Raw genomic sequence first — 24,839 nt, 5'->3', positions numbered from 1 at the left:
GCACTTACAGCATTTAGGGCAGGGCAACACTACGCCAGCGGCCAGCCGGTAAAAGTACTTACATATTACCAACGGTACCCAACTACCACGTGCTACATAAGGCATGCTTTATGTTGTTTTATTATTTTTGGTCAGTAAAAAACAACAAAAATTTAGGATTTTAAGCGATTCTTATGTTTAGAGATTTAGACTACGGGAGTTTGCACGTGACTGTTTTATATGAAACCTTTTAATTCGACTCACTTGGGAGTTGGGACCTGCTGTAGTTTTTATATTTTCAAGAAATCTTATAAGAGTATAATGCTGTTTATAACCAAAAATTTTACAGTACTTACTAGTAACTTCAAGAACAAATGAACAATCAGTTACTAAGCATCAACCGAACTGGCGGCCTAATCACAGAGAAAATTTTATCAACTAAATTTGCTCCCATCGGCGCTGTCCCCTTGGTCGATGCCGCATTTCCTCTTCGGATTCCGATGCTGATTCGATGGCGAAGATATTCCGTGGCTCGTTTTCCGCCGGTTTATAGTCGTGTCCAAATTGCATCGTGCGGGCAACTTCCGGTCCGGGCGGCCCGAGCGTTTCAAAACCCAGAGGACGGAATAGGTAGTCCTGGCCAATATACGATATTCCTCGATCTTGCACTGCTCGGCCTGTGCTGCTGCTGCTCCCGCTCGTGCGAATGTCGCTACGATCACGATGTGCGATATGGCCATTGTGTTGACGCAAGGAGCGTCCCATTTCAACATGTGACCTCTCTCCCGTGGTGTCAAGGAAACACCGTCTGGTCGCTTTCTGTCTGTAGGAAAGATACCGTCCGGTTCCAATTCGCTTTCGAAACCGGTGAATAAAGGCTGCGCTTACAATGGCGTTCAGACATTTATCTGTAGGGATTCGTCCGCGGCTTTTCTTGCCGCTTGAGCCATGGTAGCCTCTGGCATTTGCCCTCTCACCGCAAACACGGCGGTGTGGGGTGATGACCGGTGCTCCAAAGCGACGGCGATTCTTACAGCGTAGTTCGTAAGAAGGTTGCCAAGTGAGGCGACCGGAAGTGCTCCCAACCATGCCCCATTATCTTCCGTGCTCACGCCAACCCGCAACCTTGCCTATTCAGATATGTCATTCCCAGCTGCCGTTCATAACCGTTCCGCCGTGTTGTGAATTGTGGGAGCGTCCCATACCCATGTTGTGCACCTTTTTATAACCTTACCGGTTAGGCCGTAAAGGCACTTTTTGTAATTCCATGTTCTATTACAAATCTGTGCAAAGTTTATTCAGCTGTTCTGTCAATTTCGCATCGGTATTTTGCTGCTCATTGAACAAAATAAGAACAACATCTGGATGAGCTGATCCTTAATTCAGTTGAACAAAGTACATGTTTTTAGTTATAGCTCATGCAGAAACGATTTTGGAGTGTGATAAAAACAGTTAAATCGTAGCACCAGAAATGACGCAAATGACCGCATTTAATTCGTATAAGTAGACATTAGATAAACCAGCTTCAGCGAATGGAGTTTAAACCTTTGCAACCACTGATCGACATTATTACGCGGTTTACGCCCAAAATAGTTTATTTGTTGTATCAGGACGAAATGTTTTCCGAGCTGTAGTATTGTAATCTGCAGTAGCCTAATTTAAAGCCGGAACTGGAATGCAACTTTGTTTGTTTATCGGTTGCCGACGATCTCATCTGGCGCAGCTATATATGCAAGCGCAAAATTTACGAGTTCCAATAGCGCATCAGATGTTTACGCTGGTGTGGCATAAACAACAAACATTAAGTGATACTTTGTATATATATATGGTACTTACTTCGTCGCGTGGTATGCAAAGTACTTGCGGTACTACGGGTAAAGCTTACTTGTACCGTTTTGTCTCCTGTTGAATAAACGCTGGTGTGTGGGATCCCAACGTTACTGCGACTAGCACAATGCATCACCGAAACATGTTTTTCGGTGCTCTTGCTTCTATCTTCTGCTTCGGAGCAGTTTTCGCGGCTGCAGCAGCAGACGAATGGACACCGGAAGCGAAGGGAACATCCATAGTCAAAGCTGCGTTAAAAAAGCTGCACGATTCAAAAATATTTCCGGATGACCATGACCTGATGCGGCGTATTGGATGGGTTGAATCGAAAGATGGAAACGACGCCGGAACTTATCGGGCAAATTATCACGGTGGCATATGGCAGGTGAGAATCAATCTGCATGCGCAGGCGTTTTATTCTACACGAAGTCTAAATTGTTACCGGAACAGAATAAATAACATTTATAGTTACATAATACTTAGTTTAAGGGAAGTGTATATAAACATTCAAAAGGTGTACCTCTAATACCTATAAAAATATATGCATTATTGGCTTTACGTTTACAACAGCAGAAAATCCTGCGTGAATATGTATGATAATTACGGTGCAGTAATTTTCCGGTGCGAGAATCCCTTCTATTTTAGGTTGACAACATCGGCTTTGTGGATACACAAACGCATCCTACGGCCAAGAAAAAGCTGCACGCTAAGATAAAGGAAAAATACGGACTGGACTGGACAAAGGTCACCTGGCAGGAACTTCGAAAGCCGGCGCTAAGTGCTTTGGCAGCCAGAGCCAAACTGTACATCACCGGCCGACCTTCCTCTTGTTTACAAGCTATTCCTACAGGGCTGCAGGAGCAGGCGCAGTATTGGAAGAACTGTTACAACTCTGCAGCCGGTGCTGGGACAGTAGCGAAATTCTTAGCAGATGTTGCGCGAATGCCATCATAAAAGCTAACGCTTTGCGCGCATTATTAAACAGTAATAACCGTAACCAGTGTTGGATAATACATACACGTGTGTTCTGCTAAACACAACCCCAAAGAACATAATGGCAAGGTATTTTATTCACCGATCAAATGTTTGCGTATTACTCTAAGCTTTATACAGTGAACGATCGAACCAGTAAAATACTTATTAGAGTATTTATTACTGTAAAAAAGGCGGTTTGTAGCAGAGGCATCAATATTCGACGGAAGGAAACGGTGCAATGTCCGATTTCTTCGGAAATCGTTACCACATATTTCGTGAAAAAATCTATTCTGGAGCAGTTTTGTGCGAGTATAAAAATGCGAGTATAAAACCATAGTGACTCAGCAATATTAACCCTTTTCCGTCCAACCCGGACGGTGATTAGTAACTTCAAAGCTGCTGTGGGACGTTGTGTTATTGATCGTGGCACTGTCCTCCATAAGCTTCCTTAAATACTTGATCTCGGTTTTTATCTCCAGTGTTCCATAAAATCTATCCAGAATTTCCGCCAAAACCGTAATTTCCGAGGCCAATAGTGCAAAGCACTGCAAAATTACAAGATGGCAGTTATAAACAGCCATTGTACAAAATACAAAAAAGATACCTATGCAAAAGAACTGCTGACTGGACAATTACTTGCGATTATTATTCCTGCTACATCCATTGCAATAACATTTTATGTTTGACTGATATCCGCTTACCGTTACAATGTAGTGTCTATTAATGTAATAAAAATTTCCACCAGTAAACGCCGTTGTCGAATGTTTCGTTTCTTCCAGGAAAACGTGCATATCACGGTGTTTCTCCTAAAATCAGTACGCATAAAAAATCCATCCAGATGGAAACGACTTCAGTCTGCGTGATATAGTGAATAATGTATATTTATAGAAGTACAATACCAGTACTTGTATACATAATGGCTGAACAATTAATGTAGTCATGTAGTGAATGTGTCGTCGGCATCCGCTTTAATGAAATCAAAGAATTCGGATGATTCACATACCTGATGTAACCATGCAGACGAAATGGTCAAAACATGGACCAAATTATGGGTTTTCTCGCCCTGAAAATGCAATTCATTCGCCATGTAACTGTTTAAAGGTCACTAGCGTGCTGGCCGTCCAAAATCAAATAAAATAATGGTGTCAGTCTCGCACATCGAAATTCCCAACGTACCTCATTGGCCATTTGAATCAAAGGAATGTTAAAGTAGAACAAGAAAAAGCAAAACCAGATAATGGAACTGGGAATGAAGAATGTCCACTCCAGTGTCTTTTTGGGTGGCTTCACATCTTTACTGTTAACCAGTAAGCCGACAAACCCAAACAATACAATGACATCAAATATGAACTGCCATAACAGCATCGCCCTGATCAGCTTGTCGATTCTGGCGATTAGTTCGTTGATCTCAAACTGCAGCTTCCGCAATTTCGTTAAGCGTTGGCTGAGTTCCGCGCGTAGCAGTTCCGGTCCGACATCGGAACTCGTGGCCAGCGCCAGCTCTTTCAGTTCATGGTTTAAAAATTTAATATACTTTCGTGCCACATGGGAAAACAGCACCGGGAACGCCAGTGCTAATTGAGCAAAAATAAACGGCAGACTCGTGAAAGCCCACCACAATGACGCATAGAAATAATGGACCAGTGCGAAGGGAAAGGGAGCAAAATTCCACGAATATGTTATGCCCAATGTGCCAAACCAGACATTCCACTCGTGCACCTCCCACAGTACGATGACCATCACAGTGGCCACGATGACTTGCAGTGGCCGACCGGCGCACTTTTCCATAGAGACGTTAACACCGAAAAAAGCGATTTTGCAACGCAGATCTTCACACCACTGAATCGCATCAATTAGGCGGGGACCATTGGATACAAACAGGCTCAGTATCACAGCATTCCGGATCGTGATAAAAGCGTAGGGAGTTTCGTTTAACAACGTGATGATCATGTTAGCGTGTTGTCCGTCCACCGGACTCACTCCGTCTTCGGTGGTTTCCGCTATCGCCAACCAGAAAATGTTGATGCTCATTAGAATTGTCCAGACCCACATTAAAATAAGATATATCGTTCGCACTGTTTTGAGCGCTGTGACACGTATCTTCTCGGATAACAAATGGGAATGCTTCTTCCGTTCGAGTGTCAAAAATCCCAGGAACTTCATACACGCCACTAGTGATTCGAAATAGGCGGGAATATCCATGACCTTAACATTGCTGTGACTTTTCGCGTTTCGGTCCGGCGGCTTTTCGATTTGATAAACGGTGTACGAGCCCCTCCGCCTCATTTCCATTTGTTCCCTTAGTTTCGTTTGAATTAATTAGAAAACAGAAAAGTCACAGTTTGACCATTTTACTAAATGGATTGATGAAGTGACAGTTAGGCAAAATTAAACACACTTGCGGACTTTATTCGCTAAATCGATCTGCTGCAAAGAGGGACGCACACGCCATCGCTTTCACGGTCATCTTAATCTTTGCTGGTCGACTTTTACTGTGGATGTGCAACAAATAATTTAATCATTAAAAATCGATATTGTTGTTTTGCACTTTGTGTGCATGTCAGCAGTACAGCAACAGTAACACTTAGACATCTCTTTAGCAGTTGAATACAGTTCCACCTGGATGCGAGATTGGATGCCGGGTTGGCGCAGTTGTACTGGACAAAGTCACGCTCTCAACTATTTCTTAATTGATCATACACGAGCAGGTTCAATTGCTGAAAATTCTCTCATGGTATCCGCTCCCGATGACGCAAGCTTCGGTTGGATACCTCTGACATTTTATGAATATTATGGATTATTATCACATGATTCAATCGTTGAAAATAGCTTACGTGAATTATTCCCGTCGAGACAATTTGGCGTACCCGGGATCCCACACAAAAGGATGGCAAAATGGCCATGTGACTTTTTTCTAACCCTTGCGTGACATAAAATGATAGAAAAAAGAAAAAAATATATAGACAAAGCTGGCACTGCATGCGGACAGACGACCATAACGAGCAGTCCAAGTTAATCGAGTACAACCGCTTATATTTACGCTCAGGAACGTTATGGTGCCCTAGCGGCGTCCGACAGTATGACGTCTACATTATTATTCATTCAGAGATAGAACGCATGCAATATCTGTACATTGATAATTTGTTATTATGCCTTATTGTTGAAACGAGCGGCAATAACTGTTTATCATTTCTTTAATTCAAGAATGAACTTGCAGTTGCAGTTTACAAGAGACCTTTTCTTTAACGTCTCGCAGAACTATGTCAATCCCGGAAATACTGCGCCAAATCGGAGTTCGTATTCGTTTGTCCAATAAGTTTTTTTCAGGTATTCCAGGAGTAAACTATTGCAGTTGTCATTACAATTCCATTATTCTTTCGTTTATACGAAAAAATTATTAGTTTAGCGAATGGGATTTTATCGAAAGATTTTACTACTTTGCTAAACACCGGTCAGTTGTACTTTGAAGTAAGCGGAAATGCGCAGAGATGTACGGTGCTGGTGCTGCATGGTGTTGCACTGCATGTGCCCATCAGGGTCATTACTGACTCTGTATCTTAACAGTGAAGTGTTACATCGATTCGCCTTGAGAGCTTTAATCTCATAGCCCCGTTGCGTTTTTTCGGTAGTAGTTTTATGTACAAAACTTGCGTAGAAATGCCTACCGGTAATGTTTTGACGCCACAGCAGTTATCCAGTTTTTCATGAATATTGTATTGGTATAATTATTCCACTGCGCGGATGTCGATGCATGCTTCTGAACCGGAAATGCTTCGTTTACACCCACCTTGCCCATTTATAAATCATGAAACACCAAGAGCATTACAAAATATTATTAAGACATTCAGGACAACACCCAAAGCCGGCATTGAATAGCATATGTACATATACTGTACAGATAGTTCGCATGTAACTTTATCTGTTTGACTATAGCCAAAGCGCAATCGGGGACCGACAACAGTCGGTATCGAGACACCACGGCTGCTGCAAAGAATGCCAGGTGTACCGTATCGCAAAGACATTTTGGGACATAATATTGTTATTGATAGGTAATCGATCAAGATGATGCTCGTATTTTTGACGAAACGACAGCAAAGTGTTCTTTCGTAGGTGTTCCGTTCGCACGACTATTTTGCTCCATTAATATATTATATGCACTCACCTTCAATCATGCATTTAGTATCTGCAGTCTATGTATTTTAGTAAAGCGTAAGCTATTTAAAATATCAAAACTGACTTTCCGTTTATTTAGCTTTTTTATTTTTTTCTTAATAAAATTAAAGATCACTTTCAAATATGCCAAATCGCTCTGGATCCGGAAGGACTAATGGGCACGCGAACGGCTTAGCTGTATCGACAAATCATGTATTAAACGGCAACGCTGCTCACCATTACTTCCCTGAACGCCGACAAAAGCAGCCACCACCGGAAGACAATGATATCCATACATTTTTTCGTCCGCTGGTGTGGTCACTGTATCCTGTTGGATTTTGGAGGGCCAACGATTCCCCACCAACTAAAGTTGGAAAGTTTTTCTCAAACTGCTGGAAATTCACCCTTAATCATTTATCTGTCGGCTGTATGGGCATGGGCCATATTGAACGCGATCAATATTGTGTACAACGCTGTTTACACTACCGTGGACTCAGCATCTCCCGATCGCCATAAAAATATGATCGTATCACTTCTGGAAGAATCCCCTTATGTAAGAGTACTTTACAATCACAACAGCTAACGCTCACGTGTTATGTGATGCATATTAAAGGCAAAAATAACACTTCAAAAATCAAGTTTGTTATGCTCTGCATCATTTATTAACATGAAATATTTATAACAAATTTGTACGCTTATTGTGGTACGTTTAAATTAGATTTAGAGACACCAGAATATATCGGTGCAATCGAGTTTTTTGAACTTTTTTTCCGACCATTTACAAGTACAACAAATTATAATGAATAATCCATAACCAAACATCATTTTCCGTAAGAGTGCGTGTGTTGTGGTTTGCAGGTTTTTATCATCTTTCGCAATGTGACAGTGTTGACTTTTTTCATTTCGTCCGCCCAGAAGGTCCATTTTGGTATTGGTTTGTGCGAAAGTCTGCGCGTCCAGATTTTGAAATGCCGGAGGAAATGTTTACTTATCAAAAATTTGCAATGTGCCGCTTATTTGGTTGCTCACAACTTGGGTCCTAATTCTCTTATGGGAAACACACGAATGGTGTGTATGGTTTATAACCATGGGCGTTTATTACGACTATGACTTCTCGCCGTTTCCCTTTACAATGCTGCAGTATCAGTTCGCCGCATTGTGGTATTCCTTGACGACAGTACCGTTTCTCATTGCCCAAACGGTTTTATGTTTGCCGGTACTGCACGCCATTTTTATACAGCGTTGTATGCACTTTGTTAATCATGAAATCAAGCAAGTAATCAAATCATCCCAGGCCGATGTGGCGGGACTGATGCGCATCCAATTAGGCGAGCGCATAGTGCAACTGCGTTCACTGCATTACGAAATCTGCCGGACGTCTCGTAAAGTGGACCAAGCGCTATCCACTCTCTTGTTGGCATCCTATGTTTTCGATGTGTTAGCGTTGTTTGGGTTCCTTGGATTACTGGTTAACAGTAAAGATGCACGACCAAGTCCCACCCGATTGGAATGGACATTTTATCTGTCTAGCTCAGTATTATGGTTTGCTTTTTTCCTCTTTCACTTCTCGGTACCGGTAATCCGAATGGCCGAGGAGGTATGATGCAGTCTGCGTAATACGATTATAATTCATAAACTCATTGTGTTGACAATTAATTTACTTGGTTTTAACTTAACTGCAGGGGGATAAGACTTCGCATTTGGTTCATGCGGTCACTGTGACATCTAGCCAAATTTTAAAGGTACTTAATTAATACGATCCGTTGCATATATTTTTTACCCGTGCGTCGACTCTAAATTTCAGGACCAGTACAGTGACCTCAGCATCTTTCTTTCCGAAAGCCGTCATAACAGCTGTGTGTTTACTGGACATCGCTTTTATTACATCAACCGGCATTACATTGTTGCAGTGAGTAGTTATTTGTTGAAATCTAAAATAGATGAAAAAATACTCCAGTTGTTGTTTTCTAAGATTGACTACACATCGGTATGTGATTTTAGTTCGTGCCTAACTTGTACAAATTTAATAGCAGTCGCGAATTACAAATTTTATTTTGTTTTGATCTTAGTCATAACTTCCGCTTCGAACAATTGCAGACCATTGCGTTGATTGCATCGTATTTGACCGTGCTGACGGAAATCTTGGACAGATATTATGGAACCGAGAGTTTAAAAAGCTCATTAGCAGTTTTAGCCACCACGGTTACGAATGCCACCCTGATGCTGGATCTTACAATTAGTAATTCAACTGAATCGAACTGGAATGCGTCTGATTACACTGTAAACGAAGAAATTGCGTAAACCTAATAAAAAGTCTATTTTTTGCCACTACGCACAACCAGTATTCGTGATGCCTGCCGTTTCTGGATCATTATAGTATCGACGTAACCTTGTTTTTCCGTTTGTTATGACATGTTCGACACCATACAGCAGCAGCGTTTAGCCGTACAAAAACTGAGTGAATATTGATGTAGGCACGTATATTATCCTGTAACTGCTGATTAAAGATCATCAACCGGAAATTGATTGGATTGGAAAAACCGTTTGACTACCATACAGCCACTTTTTTAACAGGATTCATCCGTGAGCCTGAAGGGCAGTTAAAACTGGCCGAGAACTCCGGCATATTCGACATGGGACCAATCACGCGGTATTTGGCGGGGCTGTGTACGTCAGTCAATAAATCCATTCGCAGTTTCTCCGGTCGCCAGTCTTTGCACCACACCTAAGAATCCTTAATCATGTTTTCTGCTCATTTGAGAGCGTCATGTGTTTATTAGTACTCTGCATTTTATTGATTAAGAAACCAACCTGAGCTGCGGACAAAAAGAATAACTGATCAACTGTAAAATCTTCCAAACCGGATAAAGTGGGTTCAGGAACCAGACTGACGTTTTTGATACAACTTGTAGCCCTAAAAATAGGGTTTAGCAGCATAAGCGTCATTAATGAATTATCGTGTAACTGCATAATAATTAATAATGCTATTATTAATGCGTGTCAAACACGAAGAGCATAAACAGCTTCGGTTTTGTGTGTATGTATGACTGTAGAACGTACTTCAGACATTTTTAATTTAAATACCGCACAACAAACAGCCTGTGTTTACTTATTGTGTCTGCGGTTAGAGCATTTACAGTACGAGTATACACTGTGTATGACCTTTACACTAGGCAGTTCTACAGAGTATAATGCGATTTGCAGTTCTACGCATATCATACTTTGTACGCCGCTTTGAGCCCTCCGTTGTCGGCAATATTTTCTCCCAATGTTAATTCACCATTAATCGAACCGACGTCAAATTTATAAGCATTGTATTCTTTGACCATGTCCCTTTTTCTTATGTTAAAACCTGCTAATGTTTCGTTGGTCCACCAGGAAATCATTCTTCCTTCCGAGTCGAACTGTGATCCTGGAAAATCACTTGCGCAGTTCAATAATCATTACGCTTACTAACATAAATATTAGCTCTTATCTAAAAACTAATTTTTAATTTACCGAAAAACTTTAATGAAATTTGTACAAGCATAAAATTAAGCCTTTGCACGAACCTTGATCATCGAAACTATGCGTAAGCTCATGACCGAGGACATAGCCAATGCCGCCATAATTTGCCCACTGGGGACTATCGGCGTCGAAGAAAGGAAGTTGCAAAATGGCGGCATATACAACTGAAAAGAGTAAGTTATATAAACTGTTGGAAGCATGAATTTCTTATGTTTCGCATGTAACGATTAAAGTATTACCGATTTTATTCTGCACTGGGTTATTGTAAGCGTTAATCTGCGTAATATCATCGGCGTCCGTCAGCGGATCATTTCGCACATTTGGTTTCGTTAACAAACGCAGATTTTTGGAACTATCCGCTTTGTCCAGTTCCCGGAGCGTTTCGAAGTATGTTTTCATTATCACCAGCTGTAAAATCAGTGTGCACGATGTTAATGTATCAGCGATAAAATATCTTAGGAAAACCGGAAAAGCGGGTTTATGTCTAACCGTTTAATTTTTTACCTCTTCATATTCTTTATCAATTGCCGTCAAATTTTTGACCAAGACATCAGCATACGCTATAAGGTCAATCATATTTCGCACTTTGATCAGCGCATTGTTCGTTGTATGTTGGTCCATCCAGTCAGCAGACTGCAGTATTATTTCCGCGGCAGCTTTAATGTCGTCCACCATCATGGAAGCCTTTTAAAAGAAGAAAGAGTTACAATGTACATAAAAATTCAGTAAACGTTGACAAATTCAGCATCTTATCCTGACCTTCGCTTTTAAATCTTTGGGAACATAGTCGCGCACATACATCGCGCTAACCGCCAACGGGAGACTGACAGTCACATCCGATGCGCATAATTCGCCAACGGTCTTTTCTTGCTTTTGCTTTCTCCCATATATCTTCTGTTGCAGAACTTCATAGGCATCACGATATTTTTCGAGAATCGTTTCTGGTACGCCATAAAGATCTGCCATCCAATAAAATTTGCCAGCCGCCGCTTACCGGTTTCCCCTTCTTGTTCCAGTTCGTACAGTTTTTCATCTACTTTAGCCAGGTAGTTTGTCACAGCCGACACAACCTTTGTGGAATGGCTAATCAGATCATCCAGATTGACTGGGGTAAAAGTTGATTTTACAAGGTTGGTTAGATTTTGGAAAATTGTCGATTTGAAATGCATAGTGTGCTGGATGCTCCGTAGAGACAATTTATTCTTATAGCGTTCATAATTTCGTTGCTCCACCGAGGTCAGCTGATTCTGCAAAGGTGCGACCAAACCGCAAACTTTAATCAAGGCTCGCGAAACTGATCTCGAGGAATAAGGAGATGCAGTTCGTAGATATTCTCCGCGACCTGGCTGGTGAATCTCGTTTCATCGCCTTAACTATTTTAGCATTTAACTTTTTTTGCGTTGATAGGAAAAATCCTACTTTAGTTTTAATTTGGGGTGCAAGGCAAGCGTAGCCTCTAAGATTTTTGATGACAGGTATGATTTTATTTTGTATTTACCCCGTGCAATTTTATCATTTAATTAAAAATTTGTGAGTAAATTACATTTCTGCAGGGTATTTGTTGCGCTAAAACTTTTCGATGCACGACGAAGCGGATATTTATGCTTACCATAATAAAATATCTTTCCAAGGAGAGAATGTCAGCCAAGTCATCGATTATTTGTGGATCGGATTCGTCTCGGATATCTTGCGCATCCTGCAGCAGCAAGGAAGTGATGGTGCGCATGTAATCCGTGTAGCTATCGGTAACCAATTTCTCGGCGTCACTGAGCAGGACGTCTTTGGATGTATAAAAACCGACTTGCTCGATGTAGATCATGTTTTCCAGTGGCGATTCAAGGTCGGGACTAGTCGATACAGATATGAACGGCTGTAGAGCATACGGGCGAATGCGAGTCAATACTTCGTAAAGGTCAAACGTCTCCGCGTGCCAGTCCTCACGGAGGATCGGCCATCCGCCCATTACGCCATCAAGTAGATCGCGGAAAGTTCTTGATCGAAGGCGCTCAACTTGCGCTGTTTTTGAATATTCATTTACAATCTTACTGAAATGCTATTGCTACCGTAATTTAAAGAAAACTTAAGCTATGAATGCAGATTTTCACCAGTTCGTTACCGTATCTTACCGCGATTTGTGCACTGCTTGTACATGCTTTTTGCTTTCACTTCTGCTGAGAACATTTTTCCTTTCATTGTTTCTAGCATATCTATAATAAAACAACCGTAAAATAAGGAGTACAACGACATAAGAGAGGTACAGTACATCGTGCAACAATAGCTAAAGTACTTTTTAGTGGTCATTATGAATTCGTTACTCCATCTACAAAATCCCCCAGTGAACTACTTGATAACACCACAGCAGTAGGAAGACAATAAAACAACAAAACAATCGTTCTACAACAGATACACTCAAAACCACAACAAGAACACTTCCTCTATACTATCTTGCTCGGGAAAGCTGAAGTACTGTATGCATATGTAGAGTTCATGCAATATAAGCACAGGGCACGAATTTAATAAAGAGATTCAAGCAACTGCTTCAAAATCTACCAATGAATTACGTACCTTGCTTAATTAACTTTAGCTTTTCAGAAAGAAGGTAGAAATGGTCAATAGAACTTTGATTATCCGGGATAGGATTAGCTGCGATCCAGTTTCCACAAGCATATTGATAAAAATCCTCGCAAGGATTAGTGTTCTCATCCAGAGACGACGTTACTTTTTTTGCTGCAATCAATAACAGCCGCTTTATTTTTTCAACGAGTACTAAATGTTTAAGTATTTCAAACACAAACAGATGTGCTAAATATTTACCAGTTTATTACTTTTAATTTACGTTACGATTTTTAGCATTAATTTGAGCAGCAGTATTGCATGCCGCTTCTGTTGTTACGAATGAGAATAAAACAGTGACTAAATGTTTTACCTGGCCGCGGCTAAATGTATTTCCTGACTAAACGTATTAAACTTTCAAATGCCAGTCAGTTGCCAACATTAACATAAAACATGCTGTAAAAAATACTCGTAATATAAGTACCACAATAAAAATATTCCGCAAATCACTTACCCATAGCTTTACAGGAATCTGTGGTGCATGGTCTCGATTTCACATGTCGTCCAAATTTGCCAGCAATAGCGCAGTTCTCCCAAGGCGCTTTTCTTGTATCCCATGATAACACTGCAACGATAGTGTGTGGCACATTTGTTAAATTTATTTTTCCATAATAATGTTCTGTTTAATAGTTACTGCCGATGTTATTAATGGTGACATACCACTGGTAAGCGTGCAAAAGACATATGAAATTCGCAAGTTGTAGAATACCGGCTTCATTGTGTACTGACAGTCTTTAGTATAATCACAACAGAGATAATACTATCAACGTTGAAATTAATAAAATTTAATGGACACTGAAAATAATAATATGGTCACTGTCTCACTGGCTCACTGGTAAAGAAAATATGCTAAAATACCGTGATGTAATCCGCGCAGCATGGACCGTATCGCATCGCACAATAAACATTGTTATTCTGTCGTGTACTCTTTTTCAAGGTCGCCATAATAGAAAGCTTTCGGCTCATGCACAGCATTTGTCATATTTTCGGTATGTTAGATACGGTAGATTATAACTGATGTATAGCAGTTTTTGTGATTAATTCACTATAAGCGGAAGTATCTGAACCAAATAGGTTAACGTGATGAAAAGCTTTTGCATAAATTTTTAAAGACATGCTATTCCGTTTGTCGAAACCTGGTAATGATTTGAACGCCAGATACATGTACATGAAGAGCGGCTGAGCTGCGCTACCACGAGAAACAATTTCTTAATGCTATAATTCTCTTTGAAAACCGAATTCTATTGAGAAGCGATTTTAAATAAACCATTAAATAGTCTTATGCAGTACTTAGTGTATCATATACAGGGCTTGATGTTATTGGAATATACATTAAGACAAAGACCCACCGCTCTATGGAGACATTCTTCATGTGGAAGCCGCGAGACGCTCGACGCCTGTGCCTTCGCACCGTAGTCATGTTTCTAATGAAACTCGATGCTTCCGGACGATGGTATCGCAGAATATCCATTGGAAAAGTGCATTGTTTTCATCACGATGTGTCTGTTCCCATGCCGCTAAGCTGAAAAGCTGTATTTTTCACTAATCGATCTCCTGAGAGAGCAGCATTTGAAATCACACATGCAACCTATAAAGTCATTTAAAATTGTCCATAGATGAAAAACATAGAGTATTGACTAACGGGCGTTACAGGAAGCTTATGATCATGAAGCTTTGCTGCTGTTCTGTCTGTACACTTTACCCACAGTTCAGCACATCGAGGCATTATTATTCCTTTGCTTAATAAGCTCACCGGTAGTTTCCTAGATTATGGATTTTCTGCAAATGCCGCTGTGTATTTATTTACAACAATAATTTCTGTACAATGGTTTCAAAGCAAATATTGCGGCATTAACTGGAAGCTTTTGCTAGTACATTCACCAACTATTTTGTGCAGAATCAGTCTTTACTGCACAATTTAAATATCAGTTATACCAGCCATATTATGCGGAAAGAATATTTTCCGTGTATTGGCCGGAAGGCGCCAACTCGTCCAACAGTGACAAGCACCGGAAATCGGATGCCGTAATCGTGACGGTGCATGTCTTTTTTGATCCCTTAATTAGGATTATGCGAAGATGCGGTTTCCTAACGACACACGAAAAAGATACATCACCAACTCGATGTCAAAAGCATTCTCATGGACTTCTGTACACTGTACGCACTGGTTTTCTTGTGTTAGTCTGGATATGGACAGCCATTATGACAATCAACATTTTCTACAGAGCCATAATTTCATCCGGACACAGTAGTCAAGGCAGCCCAACCCATAACACGATTATCGAACTGTTGGAGGAAAGCCCGTATTCGTTAATAACTGTGAGATGTTCCCTTATATTATCCATCTTTATGGCTAATGCCCCCAAACTTGTGGAAGCCGTACACGAATGCGCACAATTACAAGCGAAAATTCTACTTTCCGGTGGGAATATTTCTTTATATAAATTTCGTCATCGTCCAAAATTGTTTATCTATACGACCATTATTGTGATACTGTCCTGGGAGGCGTATGAATGGTCGGTGTGGTTTTCGACAAACGGCATCAATGCGAAATGGGACCTCAGTCCACTTCCGGTGGTGATACGACACTGGCATTACGCCATCTGTTGGTCAGTGTTCACAACGATACCTTTTATTTTATCCCAGCTGGTGCTGTGTTTTCCTGTATTCTTTGCCTATGTTCTGAGGAAACTGTGCCGGTATGTCAATAAAGAGTTGGCGAAATTGGCCGAAGTGGCTAAATTGGCGGATAACGTGGAAGAGGATCGTGTGCAGTGTGGTCAACGATTGTCTGGACTGCGCGCCGCCCATTACGACATTAATAAAACTTTCAATAAAGTCCATAATGCTGTTGCACCTTTATTATTGATTCAATTTATGGCTGACGTCATCGTGCTGTTCGGATTTCTGGGCTTGCTGGTTAACAGCCGGAATAAGAATCCGCCGGTACCCACGTTGGAATGGGTGTTGTATGTTCTGAGCTCCTTGCTGTGGTTCTTCTTCTTCCTTTTTCACTTTAGCTTCCCTCTTATACATATGGCCGAAGAGGTATTTTCGATTGACCTACTCACATTTATTTTTAAATTAACTGCACTTCTTATGAGAAACGGAATTTATTACAGTATATGACTCCATTATTAATAGCAGATATATCAGCAACAGTTTCGATTGCTATTTTCAGGCAGAAAGGTCACACCAGTTGGTACATTCATTAACCTTCGCCTCGCCAAAATTATTCAAGGTATGAGCTGAATACGCACTCGTCAGCAGTTGAGCTAATAAAATAGTTAACGTCCAAGTGTCATACGTTTGTCATAATTTTTCAGGAACGATTTGATGATATCAGAACATTCCTTAACGAATTGCGCGGCCATACATTGGTTTTCACCGGCGGTCACTTTTATTACCTAAATCGGCATTACATTGTTACCGTAAGTAAAGAAAACATTTTGGAGATTTAAATATCGAATACGTATTTCCGAACGACAAATCACAAACATAAAACGCTTGTTTTAGTGTGTCGCCTTAACGGCATCTTACTTGACGATATTATCGGAAATATTGGATCGCTACTATAGCACCGAGGAAATTAAAGCAACTATGAGCAATATAGCTAGCATGTTGAAGAATGCCACGAATGCCGGTTTTGTAATACCACTATCTGCTCTAAAATCAGCAGCATCTGTCTTAGAACACAAAGATGAATTGTAAATTTTAGTAATTCACAATGCCGGTCAGAAGTGTGGCCAATATTAAATGTAGTAAAACACAGTATGGAACTGTTCGCACCTAGTGGAGCTCGTGTAGTTCATCATTCAATGAATAAATTACTTTAGTTCTGTTATGTTTAAGATTGTGCAGATCTTTACGGTATACGCGCGCGATCCACATAATTTTAAAATTACCTGCCTGCCCATGTTTCGATTTACGCCATGCGTCCATCGCATAGTAATGATACAACCAAATCTGATGCATTTCTGTACCTTTGATAATCAGTACAAGTATTGCTTTTTTAAAAAATGCTCCTATACAGTAGTTTGCAATAACCGCAAAGATATGTAATCAAAAAAATTTATTGCATCTGTAGTTCTGAACCCCATTTGCATAACCCACGAACAATTTGACAATGGACATAATTTACATAACGTCACCCCACGAAAAAAAAACACCTTTCAGACACTCGTCAACAGTAAGTCCTGTCTATACTGCATGGCACAGCAGTTAATCTTACTGATATCCGACTAGAGCATGAGCCGTAGTGAACTGTAGTACAAAATTTATTCCTTCACCGTTAAAATTTTAAAAAAAGTATTGGTGAATTTCTGGTGGTCGCTGCATAATTACTGAATGGGAATTTGGTTGTCGAAGCTGATATTCAGGCTAGAATTGTCCGAGGTCTTGAAAGGTATATTCAAGCCACTAAATGAAGGCATGTTTTCTGAAAAAAAGGAAACATTGAAATGTTAAAAAAACAAAGCGACAACACAGTCCTTACCATTGCATCGGTAGATCAGATCTGACCAAATAACCGACTCTTGGGAAAAGCAATAGACACCTAAACGGCCTCCTCGCAGCGTAGAGTCGTAGATGTTTCCAGAGTCGGCAACCATTTCCGTTCCTTCGAAAAAGCGTACTCTGCAATAGCACAATAAAACGGAATATAAGCACAGTCAATGCAAAGTGTTCATAAAACTTACGAAATCCGAATAAAATTTTAATTTTTAATTTCGAACTATTCGAAAGTTCGAAAAAAGCAAAAATAAATTGGGAAAGCAACACATGTTACAGTCATGTGCATGGAGTTTTGAGAATACAAATACTCGTAAGATTAAATCATTCTACAGTTCGATAGTGATTTGGACTGTCACTGCCAACGAGTTCGATAAATAATAATATTATTGACCTTATCAGATCCATTCGCGGGCGATGAACTAATTCCCATCGATATGCCGTTTTCTCCTTCCATCCGATATTGCGCGGATCCTTCCACAACAGCACCACTTCGTTGGTGGTGTTGCCGGTATGCCACAGGGCGTTGCGCAGCATCTGTCCGGGACCGGTCTGGGAATTGACCAACTTCAGCTGAATTCCCGGTTCGGCTGCCGCCGGAAACGGCGTCTCGTGCCAGTAGGCTTGCTTGGCTTTCTTCCACATCACCGCGTAGAAATGCGAATTATCCTGGAAGGAGAAGACGAACCCGGCATAATCATCGTCAATGTTCGTGTTGACAAAGAACGTCCCGCCAAAATCCACACCGCTGAACGCGTCGAAGCCCACCGCCAGACCGGGGTCACTGTTCAGGGTCTGGTAGATCTCGGCGCCCTCGTTGAGGATAATCCATAAGGGATCCACCTGGGATTCGCCCTCCGGGTCCAGGGCGATTGTCTGGTAGGTACGGAAATCGGTTTTGTAGATCTTCTTGTTATCCGGGCATACGTCGAAACGGTCGACCACGCCGTCGCCGTCCCAGTCTTCGTCGCACGCATCGCCCTTTCCGTCACCGTCGTAGTCTTGTTGGCCGGGGTTACTGACCAGTGGACAGTTATCCTGGGGATTCAATACAGCATCACCGTCTTTGTCGTCATCACACGGGTCACCTTTCCCATCAGCGTCAGTGTCTAGCTGGTCACTGTTCGGGAATGTCGGACAGTTATCGATGGAATCTTGGATGCCATCGCGATCTATACGATAAATAATTCACATCAAAACTGTGATTAGAAAAACTATACAAGTACAGATACATACAATATGCAAGCACGTACTGTATAAAAATTTAACAACTATGAAAAACACGATACAAGTTAACACTATTTTTTCAGTACATATTCAGATTTTTGCGTAATGGATACTGGATGAGCAAATTCGTAAAAATTAATGTGAACTTGATGCGATTCTCTATGCACTCATGCACAATTTTAAGCTTCGTAATTTATGACTGTATTTTTTGCGCAACGAAAAATGATGTCACGTGTTTGCACGGCGAATTACGATCACTTGGCAATCAAAACGCATTTTTGACGGAAATTACCGCGATCATCGTTGGTATCGCAAACATCACCGACTCGGTCCTTATCCTTGTCTTTCTGATCCGGATTTGGTACGCTTGGGCAGTTGTCACAGGCATCGCCGAGTCCGTCCTTGTCAGCATCCAGCTGATCGGTGTTGACGACCAACGGACAGTTGTCGGCTTTGTTCAGAACGCCGTCGTTGTCTGCATCAGGATCACATTCATCGCCTGAAAACCAACTGAGTTTTAACAAACGCAGGCACCGACTGCCGGATAATGCTTGTTCTTATGGATGCGAATGGCTAATTCAACAATTACTGTAACTATATTCAGCAACTAACCATTTATGTATTATAACTGTACAAAGATTGGATGCACAAAACGATATACAGCATACGTACAAAAACGTACATATAGATATGTGTATATACAAGTATAATACATAAATGTATATATACATGTATATCGTATAAAAAATACTCGCATATAAATTTATAATATACAAAACATGGAATTTACATTCATGACAAAAGTGGTAGGACGTAAAATTATTCGAAATTCGTACCCATTCCATCGCCATCCGTATCAGTCTGGCTAGGATTTGCCACATAGGGACAATTATCACAGGCATCCCCGTACTTATCCGATCCTTCCGCTTCCGAGTTCTCCTGGCCGGGATTGGAGCGCAACGGACAGTTGTCCACTCCATTCTCCGAGCTTAAAATTCCGTCGTTATCCGGATCGGGATCGCACTGATCGCCCATCCCGTCCAGGTCGGCATCTTCCTGTCCGCTGTTGGGCACTACTGGACAGTTATCCTGCCGACAATGCAGTTCATTGCAGGGCAGGGCATTATCCGGGAATCCATCCAGATCCGAATCCCGTCCGCACATCTTCCCATCGCCCGCGAATCCCACTTTACATTCGCATCCGTACCCTGGTTGCCCGCGACGCTGCACACAGTGCGCATTCTTATCGCACAGGGTCACCCCGTCCGGACACAGGCCCTCGGCCTTCCGGCAGCCGCTGGACTGGTCACCAACGTAGCCCGGATTGCAGTGTCCGCAGCGGAACGAGCCGTCGCTGTTCAAGCACTGCGAGTGCGGAACGCAGCCGCCGTTGTTGATCCGGCATTCGTCGATATCGTCGCACTGCTGCGGCCGGCGCGCATCGTTGAGGCCCTGTCCGTTGACTGCGCCCCCTTGATAGCCGGCTGGGCAGGCGGTGCAGTGGTAACCCGGGCGGCGATTGTGGCACTGTGTGGTGGAATGGCAAGGATGGGCTTGCTGGCATTCGTCAATGTCGTCGCAGTGTGTGCCGTTGCCCGTGTAACCTTCTGGGCACTGAAGCATTCAAATTAACAATTTTTTTCTACGTATGTATGCGTTTAATAGATGAGGGCCATACGCCAAAATTCTACGCCCTTTGGCCGATAATTAAAATTCCTTAGATGATCGTTCGTTCGGTTTGCAGTATTTCAAGTAATAAATACTCATACTATATTTTAATGATAGAGTGTCTGGAATTAAGCATAAACCCATATGTAGAAACTTCTACGATTTTTCTCACCGAGCCACAGCGAAACCCGTCAGAAGTGTCAAAGCACTGGACGCCTTCAAAGCACGGTCGATCGGCACAAGTGGTCATTCGGTTACAGTGCTTGCCGTCGCCTGAGTAACCACTCGGACACGGTCCACAAGTGTAAGCATCACCGTGCTGTCGGCAATCAACACCAGGGAAACACGGGTTCGGTTGGCACAGATCTCGCCGGCATTCGCGCCCATCGCCAGTCGTTCCCTGTGGACATGGCCCGCAGCGTGGTCCGTCATGTGCCGACTGGCACGCCACCCCTGTGAAAATTTATAGCAAAAGAATTTAGTACAAATAACGGCAAGAATTAAATTTGTTCGTTTACCGACGAATGCAGAGACTAGAGTAGGTTACAGAATGTAAAATATTCATCATACTGGTTTTCACAATCTGTTTTTTATTGTTGCAGTATTTCACAAGGACAAAACGCTCATTTGATCTGAAATAATTAATTATACCTGGATGACATGGATTAGGATTGCAATAATCCGGCTGACAAGACCGTCCGTCCCCAGTAAATCCGGGTGGGCATGGGCCGCACCGGTATGTGTCGTCCAGCGACTGACACTGGACACCCGGAAAACAGGGATTTGATGCACAGTGATCCGGTTTATCTTCTACATTATACAACCGAATATTTTTGAAATACTCTTCTTTGTTTTATAAACATTGTCTAAGACACGGCCCTGTCTGCTTAATTTCTAGAGGCATACTTAGTGCGCAGAGTTCGCATTCCTCGATCATACGACGCAAATCCTGAATCTCCCGCAGCAACAGCTTCATTTCGTGGCGCAAATCATTCATATCCTTGTGCATGGACTGCATTCCGTGGCGCGTTTCGGAAATTGTACTGGCCAGTGCCGGATCAATAGCTACATCGCAACACAACAGTAAAAAATATATTTATTGACGTAAGGAAGTTCCAATCGATTACGCGAATTTAAAGCTAGTGCAAAATACTTCTACTAACAATTTTATTATTTGCTATTTACCGGGCAATGGCTTGTACAGAAGAAATCCTTACTTCGATTGTTATCACAGGACATCCACATTTCATTGTTAGGCGGACGAACCGCGCGTGTCGCCGGTTTCCTGGTTGGCGTAACATGGTCCTGTTGGGCGGGGTCTTTACAGCCCAGGCGTCGCAGTACATCATCGGCACTCGTACCCGAAACGAGCGTTAAAGGAGCGCTTCGGTTTATTCGCTAAACGAAAAGATAATAATTATTTGCATGTTTTTTAGATCAGTTACGGGCAGCTCTGGGAGGTCATTTGGCGGAAATCTGAATCTATATTACTGATCATATTAACTGTTAACGTACAACAGTGGCTTCCAAAGTGCCGAAATCCTTGAAAGAATGCGGGATGGAGACAGTTCCGTATGGTTTGCAATCCACGAAGACCTGCAGCAGACTCTTTTGCCGGTCGGCCTGATTGACGCGGACAATTATGTGGTTAATTTCGGAGGTTTCTGTCAGATGTGGCAGTGAAATCGAAACACTACTGCCACGAATTTGCTTAGAGCGGAATAAGAAGGACACTAAAATCGGGAAAATTGTGTTCAAGGGGTCAGCTAATCATATGAAAAAACAAACCGGTATATGCAAATCATAATAAGAATCGAAATACTGTCCTGAATAAAACCGTTTTCTTAATTCCAGAGAAATGGTGTCGATTGTAAGGTGAATACAGCTTTTACAGGTTGTCTTTACGTTTTTGTTGACGCCGATCGAGCAGTATATGGAACGAGCGTATTTTATCTCCATACAACTGCGAATCCAAGGCCAGCAAGGCTTGCGGACCGGAGGCCACGGGACTGGGCCGGATGTTGTTGAACACGAGGAACACTTCGCGGTGAGACGACAGCGCCGTCGCCAGCTGCACGGATAAATCTGCACAAGCAAGAAAATTTAATATTAACTGGCATTAACTTCACTGATCTTTGGTTTTTATATACTTCTTTATCAGCTGCGATGACAACAAATTAAATTAGCGGTTGTGCAACAGACAGTAGTTTGTCAACTTATTCGAAATTAGTCCACTTTAAAGTTTCAACGAATTCACTCTCTGCTTGTATACTAGATATGAAAAAGATTTATTCTCTTGTCTTTACATTTTGTATGTGGCACAAAGTACGAGTACACCGTATTTAAGTATACTGTATCAAAAAGTGGAGAGTACGAAACATTATTTATGTCAGTTGCCCTCACTGTTTCTTTTAATTAATTTACTACCCTCGTTTTTTATGACTATTGCATCCTGTAGCACTAAAAACCGATAATATTTTTGGAAGATCCTTGTAAAAAAAGTATTTAATTAGGTAGTTTGTGCTTTTTAGCTGCACTCAAACGGCCAAATCTGCAGCTAATACCAGACTAGATAGTTTTGTTAGCTTTATCAGAGTTCTCTATCAAATTGACATGATTATTCACAGCAGGGCAGTTGTAATGCGCAATTATATTTCCATTCTATACAGACGGACATCAACCAATGTTGCTGTAATTTTACGGGCTGACATTTTGATTTATGAATCAAAACTCTTGTTCGATCTACTTATACGAGTGAAGTATGAATTGATTATTCACGCATGCGCTTTCTTTTGCAGCACAATTAACGTAAAGAAAGCACTTCTGCGGCTTGCGCTTGTTAATATGTCGCCCACTCAATCATTATGCGCACACATGGAACAAAAATTAACTGCATCGGCAGAACGTACAAGTTATTTTCACAGCGGCGATGTTAATTTTCGTTATCTTCAGTATATCGTCCTATTAGTGAGCTAGAGATTTGTATTAGGAAGAAATATTATGCAAATATTCCTAAGCAAATGAAATAACTTGCAAACTACTTACAGACACAACCTGATATGTAATTCTAGAAGCAGTGCATAGCAGCATATTTCACATACAGACATGCAGTATAGCTATCATCACCATCCAACAGTAACTACGTTTTGCAAACTTGCGCTCTTTAAAAAATGTCCGGTGCGCTCAAGCAATTTTTCATCAAATTAGAAGAGTCAGAAGACCACGTTTCAGCAACTGCAAGTCAATTTTCTGACATTTGCGCTGCGCACAATAATTTTAGTCTCAGACTCCGTAAAGGTCATCATAATGTCCCACAAAAATACTAATTAATATCTGCCACGTATTAGTGTATTAATTACACGCTGCATGCTCAACTATCCTTCTAAAATTATTGCGTTTTGCGCCATACAGTCACCTTATAAATGCGATAGGTCTGTTTTACCTTGATCGTACGCAAGGCTGGCCACAAAGTCCAAAAAAGGATTGCTACCGGCAAATGTGCTGTCGGCGGTCTGACGATTCCCGGACCGTGACTGGCCTCTTGCCGGTAAAATACACATGAGATAAAATATCCATTTATACATTTTCCGTTGGGCAACTCACAGAACGGATCGCATAATTAATTTTCGGCTTAGTACTCGGTGCAGATTTAGTTACGGAAACGCTATGAAACTGGCGATATTACATTCGTAAAAAATAACATAAACAATTTGGCGACATAAAAAGATGAGGGACAAAAACTGTTAGTTCGAAAAAGAGAATTATTTAGATTGAAAGTATACCCTGGTGCAGTACTAGCATTAACCGGCATACTCTCACACTAGGTCAGTAATGCATCGAATCCAAATCGTTATTATGACTTTCAACGGAAAGACAACTCTTGGATGTGGGCTATACAGCGAAAAACATACAGAGCGCTTCACGCTAACCGTCTTGAGAGGATTTATCATTTTGATTATAAACACTTGTAAGTTAAGAGGTAGGTGTCCATTTCGTTTGATCGGATCCGATCTCGTAGATCTGCCGTTGGAATACACAAACAGACGTATGACGTGATGGCGTACAAGCGTGGTGAAATGTTATGCAAAAATCATCCGTCTCCTACAATATTAGTACCTACACACAGCGAATGTGTACAGCGGATGTGTGCGCATCGTCGCGATGGACAGGCAAAAAAATTCAACTTGACCAAATGAGTGATGGCAGCATTAAATGTGCGCCGACCGTCAGTTGATGGAGTTTCTGTACCGGTCATAAAAACATTTCTTGTTACGTGTGCGTATGGACCTATATTAAAATGATGGCGTACGCATAATACTACAAATGTACGTTGATAATATGTTTATGCAAAGAAAAGTGCGATGGTTGACTTGAATTAGCGA

The 24,839-nt window shown here is 41.5% G+C and overlaps 6 protein-coding genes across 7 annotated transcripts; 3 read left to right on the top strand and 3 right to left on the bottom strand.

The window, feature by feature from the left end:
* The first annotated feature begins 1,718 nt into the window (after nt 1–1,718).
* Nucleotides 1,719–2,954, top strand: LOC129583914 (uncharacterized). The gene is made up of 2 exons (XM_055475957.1): nt 1,719–2,191; nt 2,452–2,954. Exons 1-2 carry the CDS (start codon nt 1,934–1,936, stop codon nt 2,758–2,760), a joined length of 567 nt encoding a protein of 188 aa, XP_055331932.1. The 5' UTR covers nt 1,719–1,933; the 3' UTR covers nt 2,761–2,954.
* Nucleotides 2,254–5,264, bottom strand: LOC129583913 (uncharacterized). Its single transcript, XM_055475956.1, has 4 exons — nt 3,958–5,264; nt 3,785–3,844; nt 3,483–3,587; nt 2,254–3,326 (listed from the first exon to the last, which is right to left on the bottom strand). The coding sequence occupies exons 1-4, from the start codon at nt 5,071–5,073 to the stop codon at nt 3,132–3,134; spliced, it is 1,476 nt and encodes a 491-aa protein (XP_055331931.1). The 5' UTR covers nt 5,074–5,264; the 3' UTR covers nt 2,254–3,131.
* A 1,694-nt stretch (nt 5,265–6,958) lies between these two features.
* LOC129583982 (uncharacterized) lies at nt 6,959–9,791 on the top strand. The gene is made up of 5 exons (XM_055476053.1): nt 6,959–7,486; nt 7,792–8,530; nt 8,616–8,675; nt 8,738–8,842; nt 9,031–9,791. The coding sequence occupies exons 2-5, from the start codon at nt 8,021–8,023 to the stop codon at nt 9,232–9,234; spliced, it is 879 nt and encodes a 292-aa protein (XP_055332028.1). The 5' UTR covers nt 6,959–7,486; nt 7,792–8,020; the 3' UTR covers nt 9,235–9,791.
* Nucleotides 9,264–13,994, bottom strand: LOC129584083 (endothelin-converting enzyme homolog). Its single transcript, XM_055476188.1, is given in 13 exon segments — nt 9,264–9,658; nt 9,745–9,897; nt 10,155–10,345; nt 10,485–10,604; nt 10,680–10,848; nt 10,945–11,124; nt 11,200–11,373; nt 11,376–11,687; nt 12,050–12,456; nt 12,567–12,647; nt 13,006–13,167; nt 13,508–13,618; nt 13,714–13,994. Coding segments are annotated over 13 exon segments (2,295 nt in total). The 5' UTR covers nt 13,772–13,994; the 3' UTR covers nt 9,264–9,481.
* A 685-nt stretch (nt 13,995–14,679) lies between these two features.
* On the top strand, nt 14,680–16,765 carry LOC129584115 (uncharacterized). Its single transcript, XM_055476221.1, has 4 exons — nt 14,680–16,101; nt 16,235–16,294; nt 16,380–16,484; nt 16,570–16,765. The coding sequence occupies exons 1-4, from the start codon at nt 15,124–15,126 to the stop codon at nt 16,762–16,764; spliced, it is 1,338 nt and encodes a 445-aa protein (XP_055332196.1). The 5' UTR covers nt 14,680–15,123; the 3' UTR covers nt 16,765.
* A 383-nt stretch (nt 16,766–17,148) lies between these two features.
* Nucleotides 17,149–24,630, bottom strand: LOC129583967 (cartilage oligomeric matrix protein-like). Of its 2 annotated transcripts, XM_055476035.1 has the most exons (12): nt 23,900–24,630; nt 22,363–22,542; nt 21,973–22,190; nt 21,675–21,855; nt 21,364–21,522; nt 21,109–21,267; nt 20,630–20,910; nt 19,626–20,403; nt 19,082–19,288; nt 17,957–18,734; nt 17,549–17,688; nt 17,149–17,491 (listed from the first exon to the last, which is right to left on the bottom strand). In XM_055476035.1, exons 1-12 carry the CDS (start codon nt 24,039–24,041, stop codon nt 17,394–17,396), a joined length of 3,321 nt encoding a protein of 1,106 aa, XP_055332010.1. In that variant the 5' UTR covers nt 24,042–24,630; the 3' UTR covers nt 17,149–17,393. The 2 variants fall into 2 exon arrangements, with proteins under 2 accessions (XP_055332010.1, XP_055332011.1); XM_055476036.1 differs by lacking the exons at nt 21,675–21,855; nt 21,973–22,190; nt 22,363–22,542; nt 23,900–24,630 and adding an exon at nt 21,643–21,656.
* Between the last annotated feature and the right edge of the window lie 209 nt (nt 24,631–24,839).

The sequence above is a fragment of the Paramacrobiotus metropolitanus genome, unplaced genomic scaffold (assembly GCF_019649055.1).
Source record: "Paramacrobiotus metropolitanus isolate TYO unplaced genomic scaffold, Prichtersi_v1.0 Parri_scaffold0000012, whole genome shotgun sequence".
NCBI classification, from domain to species: domain Eukaryota; kingdom Metazoa; phylum Tardigrada; class Eutardigrada; order Parachela; family Macrobiotidae; genus Paramacrobiotus; species Paramacrobiotus metropolitanus.
The sequence above is the reverse complement of the archived record's forward strand: the minus strand, read 5'-3'. Positions and strand labels throughout refer to the sequence as shown.

Bases quoted from the DNA above. Each gene is read 5' to 3' on its own strand.
- LOC129583967 (XM_055476035.1), bottom strand. From the start codon at position 24,041: ATGTATAAATGGATATTTTATCTCATGTGTATTTTACCGGCAAGAGGC. The intron at 22,191-22,362 runs GTAAAGACAACC...TCCCGATTTTAG, and splicing joins CGATCGGCGTCAACAAAAAC to TGTCCTTCTTATTCCGCTCT. The intron at 21,523-21,674 runs GTAAGGATTTCT...GTTGCGATGTAG, and splicing joins GTCCTGTGATAACAATCGAA to CTATTGATCCGGCACTGGCC.
- LOC129583913 (XM_055475956.1), bottom strand. From the start codon at position 5,073: ATGGAAATGAGGCGGAGGGGCTCGTACACCGTTTATCAAATCGAAAAG. The intron at 3,845-3,957 runs GTACGTTGGGAA...TTGCATTTTCAG, and splicing joins TGATTCAAATGGCCAATGAG to GGCGAGAAAACCCATAATTT. The intron at 3,588-3,784 runs GTATGTGAATCA...TACTGATTTTAG, and splicing joins CGTCTGCATGGTTACATCAG to GAGAAACACCGTGATATGCA.
- LOC129583982 (XM_055476053.1), top strand. From the start codon at position 8,021: ATGGGCGTTTATTACGACTATGACTTCTCGCCGTTTCCCTTTACAATG. The intron at 8,531-8,615 runs GTATGATGCAGT...ACTTAACTGCAG, and splicing joins TAATCCGAATGGCCGAGGAG to GGGGATAAGACTTCGCATTT. The intron at 8,676-8,737 runs GTACTTAATTAA...TCTAAATTTCAG, and splicing joins CATCTAGCCAAATTTTAAAG to GACCAGTACAGTGACCTCAG.
- LOC129584115 (XM_055476221.1), top strand. From the start codon at position 15,124: ATGCGAAGATGCGGTTTCCTAACGACACACGAAAAAGATACATCACCA. The intron at 16,102-16,234 runs GTATTTTCGATT...TGCTATTTTCAG, and splicing joins TTATACATATGGCCGAAGAG to GCAGAAAGGTCACACCAGTT. The intron at 16,295-16,379 runs GTATGAGCTGAA...ATAATTTTTCAG, and splicing joins CCTCGCCAAAATTATTCAAG to GAACGATTTGATGATATCAG.
- LOC129583914 (XM_055475957.1), top strand. From the start codon at position 1,934: ATGCATCACCGAAACATGTTTTTCGGTGCTCTTGCTTCTATCTTCTGC. The intron at 2,192-2,451 runs GTGAGAATCAAT...CTTCTATTTTAG, and splicing joins ATCACGGTGGCATATGGCAG to GTTGACAACATCGGCTTTGT.